This window comes from Rhynchophorus ferrugineus, unplaced genomic scaffold (genome assembly GCF_030347505.1).
Source record: "Rhynchophorus ferrugineus isolate W39M unplaced genomic scaffold, kcgeb_rfMv2 rfM8, whole genome shotgun sequence".
Taxonomy (NCBI): Eukaryota; Metazoa; Arthropoda; class Insecta; order Coleoptera; family Curculionidae; genus Rhynchophorus; species Rhynchophorus ferrugineus.
Window position 1 is genome coordinate 19,828,843 of NW_027472587.1, and position 23,994 is coordinate 19,852,836.

A 23,994-nucleotide genomic window follows, 5' to 3' on the forward strand; every position below is an offset into this window, starting at 1 on the left:
CAATATTTTTGTTCCCATTTCTGTTAAAACAATCTCAGCTTAATATAAATTACTGGGTTTATAAAGAATTTTACGCCGAATCGAATGGTGGTATAATAAATTGTGTACAATGTTTAGTTTCTAAGATATATTATAAAAAGTGTATTTTCAAAAAACTGATGGATCCCGATTTTTGTTACATATCTTTGAAACCGTCACTTTACAAGCAATTTAACATGGATTTTCGTTTCTTTCATTACAAAATACTTGTATTTTGAGAGTTTTAATTTTTTTCCGAAAATTTAAAAATATGGCAATTTTTCCATGCAAATGGTCGGAAAATTTGCGATTTTTTGCCATTTTCAATGTTTTTGTTCCCATTTCTGTTAAAACAATCTCAGCTTAATATAAATTACTGGGTTTATAAAGAATTTTACGCCGAATCGAATGGTGGTATAATAAATTGTGTACAATGTTTAGTTTCTAAGATATATTATAAAAAGTGTATTTTCAAAAAACTGATGGATCTCGGTTTTTGTTACATATCTTTGAAACCGTCACTTTACAAGCAATTTAACATGGATTTTCGTTTCTTTCATTACAAAATACTTGTATTTTGAGAGTTTTAATTTTTTCCGAAAATTTAAAAATATGGCAATTTTTCCATGCAAATGGTCGGAAAATTTGCGATTTTTTGCCATTTTCAATGTTTTTGTTCCCATTTCTGTTAAAACAATCTCAGCTTAATATAAAATATTGGGTTTATAAAGAATTTTACGCTGAATCGAATGGTGGTATAATAAATTGTGTACAATGTTTAGTTTCTAAGATATATTATAAAAAGTGTATTTTCAAAAAACTGATGGATCCCGATTTTTGTTACATATCTTTGAAACCGTCACTTTACAAGCAATTTAACATGGATTTTCGTTTCTTTCATTACAAAATACTTGTATTTTGAGAGTTTTATTTTTTTCCGAAAATTTTAAAATATGGCAATTTTTCCATGCAAATGGTCGGAAAATTTGCGATTTTTTGCCATTTTCAATGTTTTTGTTCCCATTTCTGTTAAAACAATCTCAGCTTAATATAAAATATTGGGTTTATAAAGAATTTTACGCTGAATCGAATGGTGGTATAATAAATTGTGTACAATGTTTAGTTTCTAAGATATATTATAAAAAGTGTATTTTCAAAAAACTGATGGATCCCGATTTTTGTTACATATCTTTGAAACCGTCACTTTACAAGCAATTTAACATGGATTTTCGTTTCTTTCATTACAAAATACTTGTATTTTGAGAGTTTTAATTTTTTTCCGAAAATTTAAAAATATGGCAATTTTTCCATGCAAATGGTCGGAAAATTTGCGATTTTTTGCCATTTTCAATGTTTTTGTTCCCATTTCTGTTAAAACAATCTCAGCTTAATATAAATTACTGGGTTTATAAAGAATTTTACGCCGAATCGAATGGTGGTATAATAAATTGTGTACAATGTTTAGTTTCTAAGATATATTATAAAAAGTGTATTTCCAAAAAACTGATGGATCTCGATTTTTGTTACATATCTTTGAAACCGTCACTTTACAAGCAATTTAACATGGATTTTCGTTTCTTTCATTACAAAATACTTGTATTTTGAGAGTTTTATTTTTTTCCGAAAATTTAAAAATATGGCAATTTTTCCATGCAAATGGTCGGAAAATTTGCGATTTTTTGCCATTTTCAATATTTTTGTTCCCATTTCTGTTAAAACACTCTCAGCTTAATATAAATTACTGGGTTTATAAAGAATTTTACGCCGAATCGAATGGTGGCATAATAAATTGTGTACAATGTTTAGTTTCTAAGATATATTATAAAAAGTGTATTTTCAAAAAACTGATGGATCTCGATTTTTGTTACATATCTTTGAAACCGTCACTTTACAAGCAATTTAACATGGATTTTCGTTTCTTTCATTACAAAATACTTGTATATTGAGAGTTTTATTTTTTTCCGAAAATTTAAAAATATGGCAATTTTTCCATGCAAATGGTCGGAAAATTTGCGATTTTTTGCCATTTTCAATGTTTTTGTTCCCATTTCTGTTAAAACAATCTCAGCTTAATATAAATTACTGGGTTTATAAAGAATTTTACGCCGAATCGAATGGTGGTATAATAAATTGTGTACAATGTTTAGTTTCTAAGATATATTATAAAAAGTGTATTTTCAAAAAACTGATGGATCCCGATTATTGTTACATATCTTTGAAACCGTCACTTTACAAGCAATTTAACATGGATTTTCGTTTCTTTCATTACAAAATACTTGTATTTTGAGAGTTTTTTTTCCGAAAATATAAAAATATGGCAATTTTTCCATGCAAATGGTCGGAAAATTTGCGATTTTTTGCCATTTTCAATGTTTTTGTTCCCATTTCTGTTAAAACAATCTCAGCTTAATATAAAATATTGGGTTTATAAAGAATTTTACGCTGAATCGAATGGTGGTATAATAAATTGTGTACAATGTTTAGTTTCTAAGATATATTATAAAAAGTGTATTTTCAAAAAACTGATGGATCTCGATTTTTGTTACATATCTTTGAAACCGTCACTTTACAAGCAATTTAACATGGATTTTCGTTTATTTCATTACAAAATACTTGTATTTTGAGAGTTTTAATTTTTTTCCGAAAATTTAAAAATATGGCAATTTTTCCATGCAAATGGTCGGAAAATTTGCGATTTTTTGCCATTTTCAATGTTTTTGTTCCCATTTCTGTTAAAACAATCTCAGCTTAATATAAAATATTGGGTTTATAAAGAATTTTACGCTGAATCGAATGGTGGTATAATAAATTGTGTACAATGTTTAGTTTCTAAGATATATTATAAAAAGTGTATTTTCAAAAAACTGATGGATCTCGATTTTTGTTACATATCTTTGAAACCGTCACTTTACAAGAAATTTAACATGGATTTTCGTTTCTTTCATTACAAAATACTTGTATTTTGAGAGTTTTTTTTTCCGAAAATTTAAAAATATGGCAATTTTTCCATGCAAATGGTCGGAAAATTTGCGATTTTTTGCCATTTTCAATGTTTTTGTTCCCATTTCTGTTAAAACAATCTCAGCTTAATATAAAATATTGGGTTTATAAAGAATTTTACGCCGAATCGAATGGTGGTATAATAAATTGTGTACAATGTTTAGTTTCTAAGATATATTATAAAAAGTGTATTTTCAAAAAACTGATGGATCTCGATTTTTGTTACATATCTTTGAAACCGTCACTTTACAAGCAATTTAACATGGATTTTCGTTTCTTTCATTACAAAATACTTGTATTTTGAGAGTTTTATTTTTTTCCGAAAATTTAAAAATATGGCAATTTTTCCATGCAAATGGTCGGAAAATTTGCGATTTTTTGCCATTTTCAATGTTTTTGTTCCCATTGCTGTTAAAACAGTCTCAGCTTAATATAAATTACTGGGTTTATAAAGAATTTTACGCTGAATCGAATGGTGGTATAATAAATTGTGTACAATGTTTAGTTTCTAAGATATATTATAAAAAGTGTATTTTCAAAAAACTGATGGATCTCGGTTTTTCTTACATATCTTTGAAACCGTCAGTTTAAATGCAATTTAACATGGATTTTCGTTTCTTTCATTACAAAATACTTGTATTTTGAGAGTTTTAATTTTTTCCGAAAATTTAAAAATATGCCAATTTTTCCATGCAAATGGTCGGAAAATTTGCGATTTTTTGCCATTTTCAATGTTTTTGTTCCCATTGCTGTTAAAACAGTCTCAGCTTAATATAAATTACTGGGTTTATAAAGAATTTTACGCTGAATCGAATGGTGGTATAATAAATTGTGTACAATGTTTAGTTTCTAAGATATATTATAAAAAGTGTATTTTCAAAAAACTGATGGATCTCGGTTTTTCTTACATATCTTTGAAACCGTCAGTTTAAATGCAATTTAACATGGATTTTCGTTTCTTTCATTACAAAATACTTGTATTTTGAGAGTTTTATTTTTTTCCGAAAATTTAAAAATATGGCAATTTTTCCATGCAAATGGTCGGAAAATTTGCGATTTTTTGCCATTTTCAATGTTTTTGTTCCCATTGCTGTTAAAACAGTCTCAGCTTAATATAAATTACTGGGTTTATAAAGAATTTTACGCTGAATCGAATGGTGGTATAATAAATTGTGTACAATGTTTAGTTTCTAAGATATATTATAAAAAGTGTATTTTCAAAAAACTGATGGATCTCGGTTTTTCTTACATATCTTTGAAACCGTCAGTTTAAATGCAATTTAACATGGATTTTCGTTTCTTTCATTACAAAATACTTGTATTTTGAGAGTTTTATTTTTTTCCGAAAATTTAAAAATATGGCAATTTTTCCATGCAAATGGTCGGAAAATTTGCGATTTTTTGCCATTTTCAATGTTTTTGTTCCCATTGCTGTTAAAACAGTCTCAGCTTAATATAAATTACTGGGTTTATAAAGAATTTTACGCTGAATCGAATGGTGGTATAATAAATTGTGTACAATGTTTAGTTTCTAAGATATATTATAAAAAGTGTATTTTCAAAAAACTGATGGATCTCGATTTTTGTTACATATCTTTGAAACCGTCACTTTACAAGCAATTTAACATGGATTTTCGTTTCTTTCATTACAAAATACTTGTATTTTGAGAGTTTTATTTTTTTCCGAAAATTTAAAAATATGGCAATTTTTCCATGCAAATGGTCGGAAAATTTGCGATTTTTTGCCATTTTCAATGTTTTTGTTCCCATTGCTGTTAAAACAGTCTCAGCTTAATATAAATTACTGGGTTTATAAAGAATTTTACGCCGAATCGAATGGTGGCATAATAAATTGTGTACAATGTTTAGTTTCTAAGATATATTATAAAAAGTGTATTTTCAAAAAACTGATGGATCTCGATTTTTGTTACATATCTTTGAAACCGTCACTTTACAAGCAATTTAACATGGATTTTCGGTTCTTTCATTACAAAATACTTGTATTTTGAGAGTTTTATTTTTTTCCGAAAATTTAAAAATATGGCAATTTTTCCATGCAAATGGTCGGAAAATTAGCGATTTTTTGCCATTTTCAATGTTTTTGTTCCCATTTCTGTTAAAACAGTCTCAGCTTAATATAAATTACTGGGTTTATAAAGAATTTTACGCTGAATCGAATGGTAGTATAATGATCTTTATACAGCCTTTATTTTTTAAGTTATGCAATGAAAAGTGTATTTTCAAGAAATTCGCGAATTTCGGTTTATGTCCCTTATCTTAAGAACTATAAATGCTAGGCCGATTTAACACGGATTTTCGTTTCTTTCACCCCAGAATACATATATTTTGAGAATTTTATCTTAATCTGAGAGGTAAAAAAAATTGGCACTTTTTCCATATATATAGCCGTGAAACATTCACAGTCCCTAAACATGCATAAGACTAGAATAATTACCCAACAGCAACCAGGCGTCCAGTTTTAACGCTAACAGGAAGCAGGTTAACGTGACGCAATGATCAACCACGTGACCCACGTTGTAATGGAGAAGTTGCTGAAAAATCACGAGTCAAATGAAACCCAACTATCTTCGGTTATCGTTAAGTTACCTCGGTAGTTAACCAAATGTTTTGGTAGAAACCGCTGGCTTCCACGAAAGGTATCAGTGACACGTACCGGACGCACTGCTCCGGAGTTATTTCGAACGTGTCTTCTTCGACCTGGGGAGGCTCCAGAGGTCTGATGTACCTGAAACATTCACGGAGGTATTCGTCGAGTCTCGGGTTGGATGACGGATGACCTCACCGTACCTTGTCAAACAGTTAGTGCGACCCTGACTGTCCATCGTCAGAGCGTTGAACTTCCTGGCGGGGAAACTGTTGTTGTACCACTCGTTCCAACCGAGGATGTGTTCCTTCAGGTAGGGGGTCTCGTTCGACGGGAGTTCGTCCATGTTGGGCTCTATCGCCGGCACCGTTGGGTGAATTCTCAGATCCATGTCGATGTAGGTGTCGCCATCATCCACGTAGCCTAGCATCGCCGCTGGCTTGGTCATTTTAAAATGTCCCCGTATCTAGCCGGTAGACAAGAGCATGTTGAAAGACGATTTCCATCTCAATGACAGTAGTGGCTATTTCTGGTGAATTCCGCGTGATTTTGCGACGTTGCCGTTTACAAGCAATCGAGAGTTAGAATCCAACCCACTGCAACAGCCATTTTATATCTAACCCTGGCAATGGTAGGAGCTCTTCTTGTAAGGTTAAGAATTTTGTTGTTTATAGTTCATTTATTTTAGTACCGCGCAAGAAATATTAATGATTAATTTTATTGATAAATGGATTCTTGCGTTTCTGTATTGATGAAAAAATTATATTTGTCACCTTACATATTACTTTATTTTCTCCTCTTATAAATATAAATAGTTAAATAACTTAGATATAATACATAGACATAAAATAATAGACAGTAAACTTTAGCGGGAGTTTTATGTGAGATTTTAGGTTAATTTGTCAATTCCGGAATATATATTTAACTGTTCAAGTATACGAATAATCTACAAGAACTATAACTTTAATATTAATTATCCTATACATATTTTATATTCCTTAAATATAGGTATAATTTCCAACAACTGGCAACGTTGCAAATTCAAATCCTCGTGCGCACGCGGGAATTCTCCAGAACTAAACTCCTGTCTCCATGACTTTCCTTACCCCCGCGGCAGACGCCAACGCCACCAACGGTACATTGACGAACCCCAACCAAAACGCCCCGTCCTGCTCGTCGTCGGAGGCTCGGGAATCGATTAGATCGTACACGTTCACGGAAATCGTGCCTTGCAGGGCGCCGGACGACAGATAATCCTCGTGCCGGTTGCTGTCGGTCACAATTGGTCACGGTCGCTAACTCATTCAAAGTACTCACCTCAGAGGCAGCTCCACTGACTCATTCCAGAAGGGATCGCTACCGGAGCAACTAGTGCTTTTGGCCAGACTGTCCTGGTGCTCTATCCGCAGGAACGGTCGAACATCATCGCCCGACGACCTAACGGGCAGGCCCTTGGCGCCGATGACCTTCACCCTGATCTTGCTACGGGGGGCTGGCGCCGCGTCTGAACCGAGGGACTCGTGACGTGTCACTGGCCGGATCACCTTGGGCCGCTCGCGAAACCAGTTCAGGAAGCCGTTGATTGACCTCTGAATAAACTGTCTGTGAAACAGGAGAAATTCGCGTTAAAATACATTTTAAGTTGCTACCAAGCCGGCGAACTTGAAAATTGGCAAAGGGCTCTGATGCGAGAAGTTGATAGTCGGACGGTGCAAGGTCTGGAGAGTACGACGGATGCGCTTCCTCGACCGGTTTTGATTCAAAATAACTCTACCGTATCTTCGAACCCATTCTGGACGTTCATCGACCAATTCATGATTCAAATTGATCATATATTATCGGTACCCATCACTATTAACTGTTCGTGATACAGCACGCCACTCTGGTACCACCAGACAGGAAGCATTATCTTGCGACCAAAACGACTTGGCTTAGGGTTTTCAAAATGAATCTACTTTTCATCAACCATCACTGTTCAGCAGCGTTTCAACAACTTCCCATCTATTGGTTGTTCCCCTTTGCTCTAACTTGGTCGCTAATCGTTTTCTGGCCCACATTTAACGCTTCTGCCAATTATTTTCGAGTTTGTGTTGGGTTTTCATCCAATAACACTTGAAGTTTGGCATCTTCAAATTTTTTCGGTATACGCCTTCGAAACCACGCCTCACATGTTTTTAAGGTTAGAGCGTGCCAATCGTAAGTTTCCAGCAGCGTACGATAATTTAAATATTGATGAACAATATCCAATTTGCCTCAACAAAAATCTTAAAATCAATAATATTTGTTACTCCTGACTAATTGAATTGAAATCAACCCCCCACCTTTAAAGACGTAGTATTTAGTGGTATCCCGCCTCTTCAAAGGCATTCTATTGATTGGGCAGTGGGCGTGGCAGGCGAATCCGTTCGGTTCAAGGCCTAGCGCTAATTGGACGGCGGAGTGACCAACGAACTGGATGGTAGGCGTGGCATAATAATTTTCTGAAGGAATTGTTTGAATTTAAAAAAAGGAATTCTAAACTCCACTTAATGTTCTTATTTTTTATATTGGCTTTTTTTAATAATTAACGTTTCCAAGTTTATTATTTGATTGTGATGTTAATCACATATTTGCTATATTACTCATAAAATTCTGTATTCATTGAAATGATATTTTTTAACTAATTAAAATTTCGTAGATAATACATAATATCTATTTTTGTCATTCTTCTAAATCCTAGAGCAATTTAATATGGATTTTCGTTTCTTTAACCCTGAAGTACATACATTTTAAGTGATTTATCATTATCTCAGAGATAAAAAAATTGACAATTTTTCCATACATATATATTTTTTGCCATTTTCAAATTTCTTGCTGCCATTTGCATTCAAATAATCACGGGGTAATGAAAATATATCGGATAATAAAGAATTTTACGCTGAATCGAATGATACTATAATGATTTTTATGTAACCATTAGTTTGTTAGATCTAGAATGAGAAGTGTTTTTTTTTAATGAGAAGATTTCTGTTTATAAATATCCTAAGTACCTTAAACACGATACATTCTAGAGCCGTTTAGCATATATTTTGAGTGTTTATTTTTATCCGAGAGATAAGAATAGTTGGCAATTTTATTTTGATATATAGTCGTGAAAATCGACAACCTTTTACCATGTTCATGTATATGGCTGTCATTTCGATTCAGATAATCTCAAGATAACGACGCATTATAAAGTGTTTGGCAATAAATTAAATGATAGTAAAATAATTTTTAGATGACTATTAGTTAAGTTATATTATGAAAAGTGAATTTCTCCTCAAGGGCGTAGCTCCTAATGAGTAGTGGGGACCGAACGAATCTATTTAGTAAAATTACGCCCAATTTCCTTAAAAACCTCGTATTGATTGGACGGTGGCAGTGACTAACGAGACCATTGGTCAAACGCCTAGTATTTACCGGACGATGGGCGTGGCCAACGAATCCATATAGTTAAAGGACGCCACGCCTACTTAAGGCCGTAGTATTTTCCGGGAAGTGGGTGTGTCTTAAAAATTATTTTAATTTAGAATTTTTAATATTATTTTTTTTTAATTCTAAGCTCCACTCAATGTTTTCTTTATCTTATTTATTTTATATTGACTTTCTGGAAATAATCGTGTATTATTTAATTGTGATGTTATACACATATTTGCAATATGATTCAAACAAATTCCTAACTGTGCCCGTATCTAGTCTATTTGGTATCGCGCTCAGTTAGAGGGATATATTAATAATCGTAAAACAGCGAAATGTTGATTCATAACTCTTATCTACCGATTTAGATAAGTAGATAAGGTCGCTTAAAGGTATAAATAGGCTCGGCACGTAAGTTTTACAGTTTTATCACCGCGAAACCAGAAGTAATACTTTTTTATCAATATGGGCTGTTCTGAAGGTCTCGCGAGGCTGCTAGTGTTCATAGTTAATTTTGCATTCTTCGTAAGTTGCGTTTTAATTTGATATAGTGAATATTGCGAATCATTCTGTATTTGTTTGTTAAATTTTTTTTAAGTATATGTTTAGAAATCAACCCAGAAGATATCCGGTCTTACGCAGCCTGGTTACTGGCGTGACTGGTATCATTTTCCTTGTCGCATTTTGCACGCTCTTACAAATATAAATTTACAACCATGCCCCAGCAGGATTCTAACCCGCGACTATCAAAGCAGTAGATGGACCGTCCTGTCGCATTTACCACTGCTCTAACCAAGCGGGCTTATTCAAAATCTATCGCGCCTCCGAATTTATGGCGTTTACGTAGTGTGTCATGCGTGAGCATCGGCGGGACTAGAAAAAATATGGCGCCTATACGTTATCTCGCTTGGTATTTATTTTAAAATATGCATCCCGTGGTTTCTTTGTTTAGTTTTTAATAATTTGCCCATTTTTCTAACTCGTTAACTTTCGGAATATTATGTTTTCAAAATTTATTAATACGTTATCACTAGTCGTTGCCGATTAACTTACAATTCGGCACTAGAATCACTTAAAACTAGGTGATGACGTCAGAGCTTCGCATCCTGCCGCATCAATGCCGAGTTTTAGTTCAGTTTTGATTTGACATACAAAAAATTTTAATTAAAATAAAATTATTGAACAAAAATGTTATCAAATATAATTTATTTTAATATTATAGTACATCTAATGCATATATTATCGAAGGACTTAAAACTACAATTAGTTATATAGTTATAATAGTTTGTAGGTTTTGGGTCGTTTTCGAGGCCTAATCCACCTAATTTATTACTGTATATTCAAGTAGTATATTTCACTTTCATTGTAGAGCATATTCACATTTTTCTTGTTTTCTACGGTACAGGGTGTCCTTGTAAAATCATTTTAATACCACCGTATTTCTTCTTAGTTTGTTCTGTTACTACCTGTATATATCTTTCTCGATAAACTAGATTAAGTTTGCCATAGCTGCCAAAGAGTTACTATTCTTCTCTCCTCGCATATTTTAATCAAATGCTCATGTATATTCTGAACAACTACACACATATTTGTGCACATAAATATTTAACACCATACAATAATATTTCCTACAGTTATTATAGTGATTATACACTCACGTTTCATGTTTCATGTGTGATTCACTCTCATTCAATTTTTAGTTCGCAGTAACGCTCAATTGTCATGGACTGATTTGGAGCTATTAGGCTATATTTTCCAGTATCTAGTCCACTTGCAGATCTTGTTGCTTTCTACAGCCCGACACAGAAACATGTCTTTTGTAATAATGACTTCGTCGTCGGCGAATGTCCCAAGAACTGTTTATTTTGATATTGGGGCATCACCAGTGTAGATCAGACACGGGAATAGTCTCAAGACACAAAACTCTCCCTTATCGCATGAGCAATTGACAACAGTTGCTCGGTAACTTGTGATCAATTAAAAAAAAACACCAGTTGACTGAAAAATCGTAATATTACTGGCCAGAATATTCATTATTACCCATTCTCTTTTCAGCTGGTGGGAGTGGCCCTGCTTGTTATTGGAGCTCTCAACTATGGGAACTACAGCATTATCGACGATATCATCCCGAGTGAGTATAATGCGGTAAAGTACGTGAGCATCAGTGCCATTGGCGTCGGATCCATCATCGTATTCATCAGCTTCCTGGGATGCTGCGGCGCCCTGAGAAGTAGCACCTGCATGCTGACGACGGTAAGATAAGGACAAATGATTTTTTTTTATTTACCCCTAGTAGTTTCACAATCTGTTCAGTGAGGCAATAAGCATTTGTTATGTTTATATTATATATACATGGCATGTAAAAAATCACTTCATTAAGTTATCTTTTGTACAAAATACTATTTTAGTAAATTAGTTTGATTCCAAAGTCTATATATGTCCAATAATCGGATCGGATGGTGTTAGATGTTTTAGTCTACTCAGTTCCCTGTCACTTCCCATATTTAGGTGATTAGCGAGTACTCTTTAGTAAATTAGTTTGATTCTAAAGTCTATATATGTCACTTCCTATATTTAGGTGATTAGCGAGTACTCTTTCGAAGTACTTCACACAAACACGTTGAATTACACTCATTATTGGCTCGAGAGGAATATCGCGTTGTATCTTTTCACTTGAAACATAGTACGGAGCATCGACAATAACACTGAACACTTTATTTTGGAACCGTTGAGTGATGGATATATTAGACCTGCTAGCGGTTGCCCATAGTTGGATTCCATATGACCAAATAGGTTTCAGTATAGATTTATACAACAATATATTGTTATCTAATGATAACTTGCATTTACGCCCGATAAGCTAATACATTTGGTAGAGTTTAAGTTCAAGCTGTTTCCGTTTGGCGGGTATGTGCTTCTTCCAAGTTAGGCATCGATCTAGGTGCGTACCAAGATATGCGGGAGTTGACAGTTGATATAGACCGGTGGACATGTTCTTCTACGGAGCGTAGAAGTTATAGGTGGTGATAACCACGAATTTTTCAAGTTCCAGTCTTCCCCTCTTCTGAATCTGTCCCATCGCTTGTAATCGATCACTGATTGATACTCGGCACACATTAAACTTCACTGTACATGGTTCCTGAGTTTGTGCTGGGCCTTCATTCAATAATTCCTGCATTTTCGCATCTTCAACCCTCTCGGCCTGCCGAGACGTAGTTTGTCTTGTCACACATTCTCATTGGAGTATACGCACAGTAACTTTTAAATGCGTTTTCCTTTAGATGAAAGAGGAAAAGTAATGCACGTTTACAGATTCGAATTTTTCAAATAATTATAAATAAATAACGCCACTATTTTGGCGGAACGTAATTGCTGTCAATCAAAGCAGTCGTTACATACTTATGTCTAGCGAAATCTGTTACGAAAGTTGGAAAGTAACAACTGACACACCAGGAAGAGTACAACCATATATATAAAGCTGACGGAAAAATATCTTTTCCGATAAAATGGCATTCATAATTTTTTTGACGGCTGGGATATCGTGACGAGGATGTATCTTACTCCAGTGTGGCACCAATCTGCCTTCGAAAAGAATTGTTCGTGCTTAATTAGCATAAATGCCAGAACAAGATGGTTTCCGCCACCCCTCAAATGACAGCTAACCCTACAGGTGTTTCTATCACTTAAAGTATATCATAATTTTTTGCAGTACGGGGCCATCCTCTTCGTTATATTCTTGGCACAAGTGGGCCTGGGTATATATGCATTGCTCACAATAAAGGACAAAGCAGATTTCACGAACAAAGTCGAAAACCTTTTGAAAAATTTAATGGACGATTGTAAACAGAACAATAAAGGTGATCGCTGTAAAGTCGTGGAGGATATCCAGAACACTGTAAGTATATATCTCTTGTTCTCATTTAGCTGACGAGGGGTCTAAGAGTAATTAACATTCAGATACATCGGTTAACCCGGACTTCTTACCTGAGCATTTTTCCTTAGGCCCCACCGCCACCGTCCCACCCTTCCTGGACCTGACCATATTCCTTTCACCCTTATAACAAGTCAATTGAAAATTCCCCGGCCTACCATAGTAAAACACATTTTTTTGGCAAAATTATTTTTTTTTATTCGATTTACTTTTCGGTACCATTTTTGTAGCACGATTTGTCCTTTGCTTCAAAATAGGCCCCAGTTTCGTCGATCACCTCTTGTTTCGACGAAAATTTCTTCCCAGCGAGCATTCTTTTAAGATCTGAGAACAGGAAATGGTCGCTGGGGGCCAGATCTGGAAAATACGGTTGATGAGGAAGCGATTCGAAGGCCAATTCATGGATTTTTGCCATCGTTTTCACTGACTGCATTGTCTTGGTGAAGCAGCACTTTCTTTTTCTTCACATGCGATCGTTTTTCGGCGATTTCGTCCTTCAAACGGTCCAATAACGCTATGTAGTAGCCGCTGTTGATGGTCCTAGCTTTTTCAAGATTGTCAATGAAAATTATTCCATGCGCATCCCAAAGTACAGACACCATAACCTTACCAGCCGACTGTTGCTTTTTTCCACGCTTTGGAGCGGGTTCATCGTGTCCAATCCACTCGGCTGACTGTTGATAGTCAATCAATATCTGCCGACACTATCATTAGATTTACAAAATGCATCTAATAGAGTCAGTAAGTCTTTAGGCATCAAAAATGTACACTGTTTTGTACTCACGAGCAAAGTCCTGGACTTTGTCAAGAAATTTTTTACCAACAGATCCTTTCGAGTTCCTTTGGGAGGTTTTCTCCCCTCCAATTACCCACTCTCAACCAGAGTCCCTCAGGATACAGTTACCTTATTTATAATTGTCCTAGATTCATTAACCAAATTTTTTAGCCATTTTTTGCGAACGACATACTTAATTATTGATCGGTCAAGTACCTCAACCTTGGAGAGAGGCTTCAAAGAGCACCATCTCTCTTCCTGGTCCTCCGGCTCCAGATTCCTTATATCTCCTTCAAAGTCCACTGTAATCTAATTGTGCCGTAAGGGTAACTGTACACTCCAACCCAACTGTTGACCGTATAAGGTTCTTGAGGGTCATTTCTGTTTGTTGAATTTGTATCCTATCCTAGTTTTCCATGTAAAATTTATTTGAAGACCGGGGACAAATTTTACAACAAAAGTTCGATGCATGTATAAAAAAAGTCAAAAAAAAATTCCGATACATGTATTGAGAAGTCTCAAACAAATGTTCGATACAGGTATCGAGAACAATCAAAACGAAAATTCAAACATGTATTCAGAAATCTCAAAACGAAAGTTCGACACGTGTATCGAAAAAATTCGAAATAAACGTTCGATACAAGTATTGAAAAAAATCAAAACAGGAGTTCGATACATATATCGAGAAATTTCAAACAAATGTTCGATACATGTATCGAAAAATCTCAAACATAAGTCAATACATGTATCGAAAAAATCAAAACGAAAACTCAGACATGTATCGAGGAATCTCAAAACGAAAGTTCGATACGTCCGACCGGGTCGATAGATGTATCAAAAAAATCAGAACAAATGTTCGATACACGGATCGAAAAATCTCAATATAAGTCGATACGTGTATCGAAAAAATCAAAACGAAAACTCAAACATGTTTCAGGGAATCTCGAAACAAAAGTTCGATATGTGTATCGAAAAAAATTTAAAAAAATTTCGATACATGTATCGAAAAAAATTAAAAAGAAAATTCATACATGTATCGAAAAAATCAAATCAAAAGTTCGATAGATGTATCAAAAAAATCAAAACAACGCAATATTCACTTTACGTACGGGGGGAGAAATCCCAAAATAATGTTCGATACTCTAGCTTCAAAAACTCTAGCTTTTTGATATCGATATTTTACTTTGCAACTAAAAGTTCGATATCCTCATTTACAATTATCGATACGTCGAGTCGAAAAAAATCGGCCCAAAAAATATTGCTTTTTTGCCAATCCGACATTAAAACAAGAACAACTTTACAGTTTCAATGTTGCGGATACAACAGCCCAAGTGACTGGACGTCATCTGGTCCTCAGTGTCCGAGCGGTGTCACACAAGGATGTAGGGCGGTTTTGATCGACTGGCTCGAAAAATCCACCCGCCTACTAGGAATTGTAGCAATCGCCGTGTCTGCCGTCGAGGTAAGAATCAGATAAACTCAAAAAAACCACCAAAATATACACTTTTTCTCCCTAGGTGATCGCAGCCATCCTTGCACTGTGCCTATCAAACTGTATCCGATCTAGCACCCGTCAAAACGTATACATGTGATGATTTATTGATAGTGTTTTAAGATATAATTTAAAAATATATATATTATTTTATACATACTCCACGTAGACCAGGTTTTTTTCATCCACCACGCTCTCGTAGCTCAGATTGTTCTCCGTCCCCTTACACATCTGGAATACTTTCCTATAGATCTGTTTCAGTTTATGTCTCCCACTAGCGGTGTCGTCGTGATCATATTCCTCGATAACTGAAAGAAAGTTGACAGTACAGCAACCAATATTATACAAAATAAAAAATATATGGTCTGTCCAAAGTAGCAGTGAACCCACGTCATCTCAATCTATGACGTCAAAACGTTGCAACGTTGCCGCATTTAGCTTTAACCTTTAATTTATTTTAGTTTTGATGTATAACAATGTTCGTTTGAAAATGAAATAATGAAACAAAAATATTATAAAACAGAATTTATTTTAACTTTATAGTATATCTAATGCGTATATTATCGAAGGATGTAAACTACAGAGACAATACTTTGTAGGTTACTGTTGTTTTATATTATTTACAATAAACTCTTTTCTAAACCACCTGTGGTGTTCTCTGGAGGCTTAATCCACCTAATTTATGATTATACATCTAAGTAATGCATTTTATTTTCATTAGAGAACATATTTACCTCTTGGTTGGAACGTATGTTTCTAGCATATGCAATATACCTACAATGAATTATTTAAAAATATTATGATGTGCAAAATCTAATCAACTATTATTTCTTTTTTACACCAACTGTTAGCGTCTTACCAAGGATGCCTTAATGTTGATGGCCATTTTAAAATACCTATTATTGTACACAAAAGTTGAAATAACGTTGAAGTCTCCTTTAATTTTATCAAATGCTCTTAAAAATTGTATTCTTGTAAGAGCAATGCCTGGAAGTTGCATTGGATCTATTCGTGTGTTAAGTTTATATTCAAAGTACCTTTTTGTTAAAGTACTCCTTTTTTTACATTTCATAAACTTAATCTTAAATAGAGCTAACACCAAACTTTGTACTTATCTTTCTTTTAATTATATTACTTTTCTTTTTTTTAGATATTTCAGTCATTGTGTCTATACTAATATTTAGTGTAGCTCCAACACAATAAAAATATTTCCAATAGTAACCCCAGCAGCTTAATATTTAACAGTATCCATACTTACCACTCTAACGCATTTTACTCTACACATTTTACAAAGAAACAGAAAACATCGTCTGGTGTTAAAACGACAAACTGCAATAGGCAGATGTACGTATAATTTTCAACAACTGGCAACGTTGCAAATTCAAATCCTTCGTCCGCATGCGAGAATGTTAAATATATGAATTGTGTCGATACAAGAGCCAGTGTAGAAAAGAGGAAGAAGAGTTAGTTAGAGGGCGCTGCAACTTTTTTATAATTCCCGAATATTTCCCTGTCGACATAAAATTATGACGCATTACCTTCAGCTGATTTTCGCCGTTGAAAATCTCTCAAGGGTCCCAACGGTACCTCCCTCGCCCTACTAGCGATCGGCACTCCGTCAAACTCGATTTCGTTTTTGTCTCTCAGCCTTAAACACAATAACCTCACGTTCCGATCGATTTCGGAAATGTTACAGAACGTCAAGGAATCGGTGTAGGGGCCGAGTCGAAAAAAATCCCTGCCGTTCGAAGCGAAGTCGTTCATGCCATCGGCGCCGACGCAGTCGAAGAACGTCGAATTTTTGGGATCCTGGGGATCCAGTTTGAGACCTGAAAAGTTCAAAAACTCGTTCTTACGGGACGCATAAATTTTTTGTCGAATATCATGGTTACCTTCGATCCAGGACAGTAAACGGTTCGTGTTGACGGCACCCCATTTGTTTATAATTTTCGGTACGTCAAACTGCGTGGCTGTTCGGTCAGTAGATGTCGCTCCTTGACCGTCGGCGGTCCACCCGAACTCGTATTTTAAAAATCTAAAAAAAAACACTGTTTCTCTCGACAATTTTGACAGTGATCGAATTGATGATACCCGCTGGTGTTAAATTCTTTATCCGGGTCCAGATCTAAGTCAATGTCAACGTCATCTGTCAATTTCCGGAAGGTATATCCACTTCCCACCCCCGCGTGCTTATAATGAACTATTTCGGATTTTTCGAAACTAATCCGTTGAGGTGTGGACCGTCCACTGTGCTCACTGAGCTTCGGCAGCGGCAACTGCAGTTCACAGACCTTCTTCTTGAGTAAACTGAACGAACGCAAAACGAAAACGAATCAGTTGAGAAAATGAAGCACGCGCCATCTTTCGGTTTATTTTTGAAGCGCCACTGACGATACTTGCTTAAAATATTCTTTTAGCACGGGTTTCCTTACCCTTTCGGTTGCTCGATGATCACAACGGTCAAAAATTCCGGCACGTCATTGAGTTGAATGGAGAACGCTTCGTTCACGTCCAATACGAAGTCGTCGTTTAGAAATACGGGTTTCGTCTTACACACTAATACGCCGTCGCAAAAAAACTTCGTATAAAACTTGGTCGACGCCACCACTTTCCTTCTGGCGTCTTCGGTCTCGGCGACGTCTTCGGAGACGACAGCGTCGTTTTTTAAAAACAGATAAATCTTTGGCTCCCCTGAAATAACAGACTTTAAAATTCAAAAAAAAAAAATTAGACATCATATAGTCCAGACTTGGCTCCACGCGATTTGCACTCATCGAAGTTCTTGGTGAATATGTTGCTTCATTAGAGTAAAACGGTCAGATTAATATTATTAGTGAATAGTAACTTTATAACGTTATAAATAAGTAAATTATTTTTAACTGATTTTGACCTGAGTTAGGAGCGTTGCCCATCGAAAAAAAAATCGATATTTCGATATTTTTCAGCATCCCTAACCTGATTGATCCGCTTTCGGCTACAAGTCTAATACGGTTGTACGTAAATGGACTACTACGAACGTCTAATTTTATATTTTGACGTAAATTTGGCAACGTTGTACTAAGTACCTAATTGGGTTCGTTAATGTTTTATTAATATACAAATATGCATTAGTTCATTTAATATTTCATGTTTGCGATAATAACATAAAAGTAAATGAAAACATTTAATACTCTGAAGTTGTTACAGTTCTGAAAATAATCTTGCTCATGATACTTGTATTATAATGTTCAGTAGTGTAGTAATTTGCACTTATTAATATTTTGTTGACTATTAAAATTTTATGGAAAATAAGATATTTAATTAAATGCCATTTAAAAAAGGTTAGTGAGTGTTAGTTCTTGAGATAATGTGCGTGTATTTTAATACACAGATATTTGTTAATTGAAAGTTATATATGAAATATATTTCTGATCTTATATTGAATATATTGTCAAAACAAGTTTTAGTAATATTAATAAATATTTTTTAATTTAGTCTCCTTGGTATGTTCTGACAGAACCAGAAAATGGTAATGCAGGGCGATCATTAGTATCTAAAAATATCGATATATCGGCGAAGAAGAAACACGTCAAGTTGTACATACGTCATCTAATTTTGTGACATCAAAACGTCGCAATGTTGCCGCATCAACTCTGAGTTTTAGTTCAGTTTAGCTTTGACATACAACCAAATCCTAATCTAAATAAAATTGAACAAAAATGTTATCAATTGTAATTTTTTTAAATATATTTTAAATTCTCCTTTTACCAACTATGGGTTTATCTGGACTGGGCCTAAAGTTTAACGTGGGCTCCGAACCACGATCCTCAGCATTAAGCCCACCGACTGGCGGGTGACCAACTTTAGAAATCATCCCAGAAGACATCCGGTCTTACCCAGCCTGGTTACTGGCGTGACTGGGATCATTTTCCTTGTCGGATTTTACATTCTTGTCCAAACATAAATTTACGACCATGACCCAGCAGGATTCGAACCCGCGGCTATCGCAACAGTAGGAGGACCGTCCTGTCGCCTTTACCACTGCGCCATTAAGCCGGCTTCAAGTATTGTTACACAGTACAGTTGATTGCAGAGCCACAATAGTGTATAGGATAGAATTATAACCACTTATCACTATTGCATTCAAGAATTTTGCATATGTCTGACAACCAGACGACTTTGACAGAGTCATTCGTTTACGTGTTCGAACTAATCAGACAACATTGCATCTCTCTTTAACTAGAATAAAATGAGAAGGAAAATATTGTCTGATTCTAAAACGAATTTACAAATTGCGACAGGCAAAACATTAAACATCCTGATGACGTATGCACAAAAGAACTTTGAATAGACCATATATACCGTACCTGGAGGTCTAAAGCTGTCTTCGTATCGCGCCCGTAGACGGCGTTCCAGTTTCACCTCGTCGACGTCATAAACGGGTTCCGCAAGATCCTCGTGGGATTCACCGCCGCTATCTGACTGATCCATGGACGATTCCTCCTCCCGCGACCTTAACCTCATCCGATACCGTCTCATTCGCCGCCGGAAGCGCCGCCTATGTTCGTCCAGGACGTCCCCCAATAATTCCTTGAAATTTCCCTCGTACTCCTCTGCATCCCCTTGCACGTCTGTAGTTTCTTTGTTGATCGCCACCCTCACCCTGGTGCAGACGTAGTTCTGGTGCCGTCTCAGTTTCTTGATCGCCTTCCACGCAGCCAGGATCATCCTCACCGAGTCCCTCTCCAGCTTCCCCGCGCTCAGAACTTGGTCTCTCAACGCTTGCATGTCCCCCTCGTCCGCCTTTTTCAGTTTCCTGGCGTGTCTCAACGCCTCCATCTTGTTCCTCAGCTTCTGCACCCTGCTCGACCTGACGAGATCGTCGTAGACCTCGAAGACTTCCACCAGGCGCTGGGCGAGGACGTGTTCCAAGCTGAACAAGGGGTGGTGGGTGAATTTAATCGTGGATAAAGCCACCTCCAATATATGGTCGCGGACGACGACTACTTCGTCCAGGTCCACTATGGCACTCGGTGGTTTGTACGCCAGACCTTCCTTTTTCACTCTGAGGTCGGACCTGATGGAGGTGAGCGTTATAGGGTTCGGCAATAGGATCAGGTGACCATTGGTGAACCACTGCCTGAAAGTATGCGACTAATAGGTTGTTTGATCGCTCAGTTTCTTTAGCTATACCTGTCATCGTCGGCCTCGAGCCTCCTTCTCATCAGATTCAAGTGAACAGTCGATATATCTTTATTCGTATAGACAAAAAGTCCATCCTCATCCATACAGTCCCTTTCCACTGTTTTTCCACCTCCCTTAAATGGCATATAACAGCTAAAATAACACCAAATTACAGTCTATACAAAGTAGCAGTGGACTCACGTCATCTCAAACTATGTCGTCATAATGTGACAATGTTACCATATTTAACTTTGACATTTAGTTTATTTTGGCTTTGATATATAACAATATTCTAATATAAATAAATATAAAATAAATATAAATAAAATAAATAAATATAAATAATATAAATAAATAAAATAAATAAATAATAATAATAATATAAATAAAATAAATAATTAATTTTAACATTATAGTACATCTAATGCATATATTACCGAAGAACTTAAAACAGTTAATTATATAGCCACAGTAGTCCATATAAGGTCTATTGAAAGTTTTTGTAAACGTCATCAAGATCTGTCTGCCACAATTTGTAAATTAGTTTTAGAAGCAGACAATATTTTCTTTCGCATTTTATTCTAATTAAAACGAGACACAATGCTGTCTGATTAGTTCGAACACGTAAACGAACGAAGCTGTCAAGGTCGTCCGGTTGCCAGACGTATGCAAAATTCTTTAAAACATTAGTGATAAGAGATTATATCTGTAACCTATAAACTATTGTGGCTGTATAATTAACTGCAGTTTTTAAATGTACTATAATGTTAAAATAAATTATATTTGACAATAGTTTTGTTCGATTATTTCACTTAGATAAGAATTTTATTGTATGTCAAAGCCAAACTGAACTAAAACTCAAAGTTGATGCGGCCGCATTGCGACGTTCAGATGTCACGAATTAAAATGACGTATGTATAAAATAACTTTGAACAGACTATATGTTTTATACATTATTACAGCACCACTCACCTGCTTGGTACAAAATACAGGTTATCTTCAGCGATATTCACACTAACACTCATTGGTTCCGCATGACGAAAAGCAATCAGAGTACTACCATCATCAAAACTACTCCGGGTCTCATTTTCCGCCTGTCTTTCATACGAAAAAAAATCCACATTGTTTACTTTTTCGCGACTCCTTGATGATGGATATTTCTCGCGAATACTTTGTAGTTTCGCGTCTGTTTGCGCACATTCATCCTGAATGCGTTCAATGGACCCACCAAACCGTTTCTTTTCGCGCTTCGACCTGCAAAATCATGTTTTAACAACTGCCTCGAAATCCGAGATCTCTTACTTCTGTTTGTTCTTCGATTTTCTCCCGCTGGCCGACGAGAACACCCCGTCAGACATCTCCGATATGGTATTGTCGCTGGTTTCCGACATAATCGAAACTTTTTTCACCGAAAACAACGAAGTCACGTCGTTATCAGTGCCATGGCTTGGGGAAGTAAATGGTGGGGTGTGCACTTTGTTTTGTCTCTTGGAAAACGCTCGAAGTTTATCTCTAAATGGAGACTTTATCTCTTCCATTTCTAATAATTCCTCCTAAAACAAATAGATTTAATATTGTTTGTTTTCTTTTTATCGTATTATTACCTGTGAATGATGCATTCTTTTATTCTTAAACACTTTAGAAACTCAATTATTTGGTTGTATATACTAATTTCTATGGAAACGCACTCTTCTTCATCAATAAGAATCGGCAACGTTCTATTAGCAAACTAAAGTTATCAGAAGTTCTAACCTATAACCTACAATCCCTTCATTGTTTTGACATTTACGTCAAGCACGTGCCTTTGAGATGCTCCAGTAAAAACAACAAATTTGAATTAATTTAATTGTTGTTAGGTAGACTTTAATCAACATGGAGGACGTAAATATCGACACCAACAATTTCGAACCGATAAAAGCCCCAAAACGGAGGAAAGAATCGGTCGGAGACGCTATGGAAGTGGACTCGCATAACGGCATAGAGGGCAGGAGTAAAACGAGACCACCGAGAGCTAAACGATACAAGACTAAATCATTTTCCGAGAGTAAAGACGACATGCGAAAAGTCTCAGTCCCAGCACACAGATATACGCCTTTAAAAGAAAACTGGTTGAAGATTTTCACACCAATCGTTGAGCATCTACAGCTACAAGTAAGATTTAACTTAAAGACGAGGAACGTGGAAATTAAATCTTGTGACGAAACTAAAGACATAGCCAACTTACAAAAAGCAGCTGATTTTGTTAAGGTATGTATTGTATGACATTTGCTGTAACTAAAGAGATTATTATATAAAAACTTTGAGAGCTTTTTCACAAACTTTGCATTAGAAATATTATGATATAAAACAATAAATCATTTTTAGGCCTTTGTATATGGTTTTGAAGTGGAGGATGCCTTAGCCCTTCTACGATTAGATGATCTGTTTGTAGAAACCTTTGAAATTAAGGATGTAAAAACCCTCAAAGGTGATCACCAATCAAGAGCAATTGGCCGGCTGGCCGGTAAAGGTGGTAGAACAAAGTTTACTATTGAGAATGTGACCAAAACTAGGATAGTGCTAGCAGATAGCAAAATACACATTTTAGGAAGTTTTCAAAACATCCAACTCGCAAGAAGAGCTATATGTAACTTGATCCTGGGGTCTCCACCGTCTAAGGTCTACGGACAATTGAGAAGTGTTGCGTCGAGAGTTTCAGAAAGAATGTAATATATTCAGTGTGTACAGTTATTTAAAATAAATTTTATTTAAAAAGTCTGGATACTTTATTTAATATAAAACTATACACTATTTATATACAATATGAAAATATAAAAACTACAAAAACAGTGTAGTTATCTTTTGAAAAACTTATTATATACGAGTAATATTAAAATTAAAACTTCCAGAAGTATAATACTTATTAGTATAACCTTGTTATATATAACATTCCTCCCCATTCTTTTCAGTATGGCTTTGGTATTATCCAAATTCGTGTTCGCATCATCTAAGCGATCCCTCGTCCGCAAAAGAGACTCCCTTTGTTGCCCCAACTCCGATATCACTTCCTGTCCTATCTGTTCTGTTTCGATGGCTATTTGATTCGATCGGGCCAAACTTTGTCCGGTTCGTTCCAAAATTTGCGTACCTTCCAACACAACTTGCCTGTTATGTGCCTCCCAATCATGGCTATCGCTGCCACTAAACATGATTTACATAAGTTTTGTTAAATTATCAATATCACCATCAAGTATAACACAATTAATATTCATAACAAATGAATAACATTGACAGCTTTGACATTTCAAGTATCAACATTGTTATTCTGTTTAATATATATTTATACATAAACAAATTTCAACATTCAGAGAGTTAAATAATAAGTTACAGATACAAGCGAATAACAAATTGTTAAGTAAATTGCAATCCAAATAAAAAGTATTCATTAACTTTGGATTGATTTAAAAATTATAAAAATAGGGATGGCTACTAAAATAAATCGATGGTTAATTTATTCTGATATTAAATTTGACTGTTTCTAGCAATTTTATCAGATTCAACAATTAAATATATTTTGGGTCTACTAAAACTACCAA

At 35.3% G+C, this 23,994-nt stretch overlaps 4 protein-coding genes across 5 annotated transcripts in view; 2 read left to right on the top strand and 2 right to left on the bottom strand.

Moving 5' to 3' along the window:
- Positions 1–22,152, bottom strand: part of Cc2d2a (Coiled-coil and C2 domain containing 2A) — a 113,921-nt gene extending 91,769 nt beyond the window's left edge. For both annotated transcript variants that reach the window (XR_013006977.1, XM_076412782.1), the window contains exons 1-15: positions 22,024–22,152; positions 21,722–21,972; positions 21,392–21,673; positions 20,429–20,572; positions 19,603–20,375; positions 17,689–17,947; positions 17,348–17,563; positions 17,149–17,291; positions 16,795–17,085; positions 15,417–15,564; positions 6,941–7,225; positions 6,730–6,892; positions 5,827–6,089; positions 5,626–5,764; positions 5,474–5,570 (exon numbers count right to left, since the gene is read on the bottom strand). Coding sequence is in view for 1 of the 2 variants with exons in the window: in XM_076412782.1 (XP_076268897.1) it covers positions 5,474–5,570; positions 5,626–5,764; positions 5,827–6,089; positions 6,730–6,892; positions 6,941–7,225; positions 15,417–15,564; positions 16,795–17,085; positions 17,149–17,291; positions 17,348–17,563; positions 17,689–17,947; positions 19,603–20,375; positions 20,429–20,572; positions 21,392–21,673; positions 21,722–21,972; positions 22,024–22,038 (3,469 nt within the window). In the remaining variant the exon portion in view is untranslated. The remainder of the gene's footprint in view (positions 1–5,473; positions 5,571–5,625; positions 5,765–5,826; positions 6,090–6,729; positions 6,893–6,940; positions 7,226–15,416; positions 15,565–16,794; positions 17,086–17,148; positions 17,292–17,347; positions 17,564–17,688; positions 17,948–19,602; positions 20,376–20,428; positions 20,573–21,391; positions 21,674–21,721; positions 21,973–22,023) is intronic.
- Positions 9,427–15,415, top strand: LOC143201622 (leukocyte surface antigen CD53). The gene is made up of 5 exons (XM_076412793.1): positions 9,427–9,583; positions 11,114–11,311; positions 12,768–12,953; positions 15,068–15,226; positions 15,282–15,415. Exons 1-5 carry the CDS (start codon positions 9,524–9,526, stop codon positions 15,354–15,356), a joined length of 678 nt encoding a protein of 225 aa, XP_076268908.1. The 5' UTR covers positions 9,427–9,523; the 3' UTR covers positions 15,357–15,415.
- A 27-nt stretch (positions 22,153–22,179) lies between the features above and the next one.
- On the top strand, positions 22,180–23,174 carry l(1)G0004 (RNA-binding protein pno1). The gene is made up of 2 exons (XM_076412792.1): positions 22,180–22,666; positions 22,784–23,174. Exons 1-2 carry the CDS (start codon positions 22,292–22,294, stop codon positions 23,126–23,128), a joined length of 720 nt encoding a protein of 239 aa, XP_076268907.1. The 5' UTR covers positions 22,180–22,291; the 3' UTR covers positions 23,129–23,174.
- Vti1b (Vesicle transport through interaction with t-SNAREs 1b) lies at positions 23,161–23,716 on the bottom strand. Its single transcript, XM_076412794.1, has one exon. It carries the CDS (start codon positions 23,605–23,607, stop codon positions 23,254–23,256), a length of 354 nt encoding a protein of 117 aa, XP_076268909.1. The 5' UTR covers positions 23,608–23,716; the 3' UTR covers positions 23,161–23,253.
- Positions 23,717–23,994: the final 278 nt, after the last annotated feature.

Excerpts from the sequence above, each read along its gene's own strand:
- LOC143201622 (XM_076412793.1), top strand. The coding sequence starts at position 9,524 with ATGGGCTGTTCTGAAGGTCTCGCGAGGCTGCTAGTGTTCATAGTTAAT. Across the intron at positions 11,312-12,767 it reads GCACCTGCATGCTGACGACG|TACGGGGCCATCCTCTTCGT; the intron begins GTAAGATAAGGA and ends AATTTTTTGCAG. Across the intron at positions 12,954-15,067 it reads TGGAGGATATCCAGAACACT|TTTCAATGTTGCGGATACAA; the intron begins GTAAGTATATAT and ends ACAACTTTACAG.
- Vti1b (XM_076412794.1), bottom strand. The coding sequence starts at position 23,607 with ATGTTTAGTGGCAGCGATAGCCATGATTGGGAGGCACATAACAGGCAA.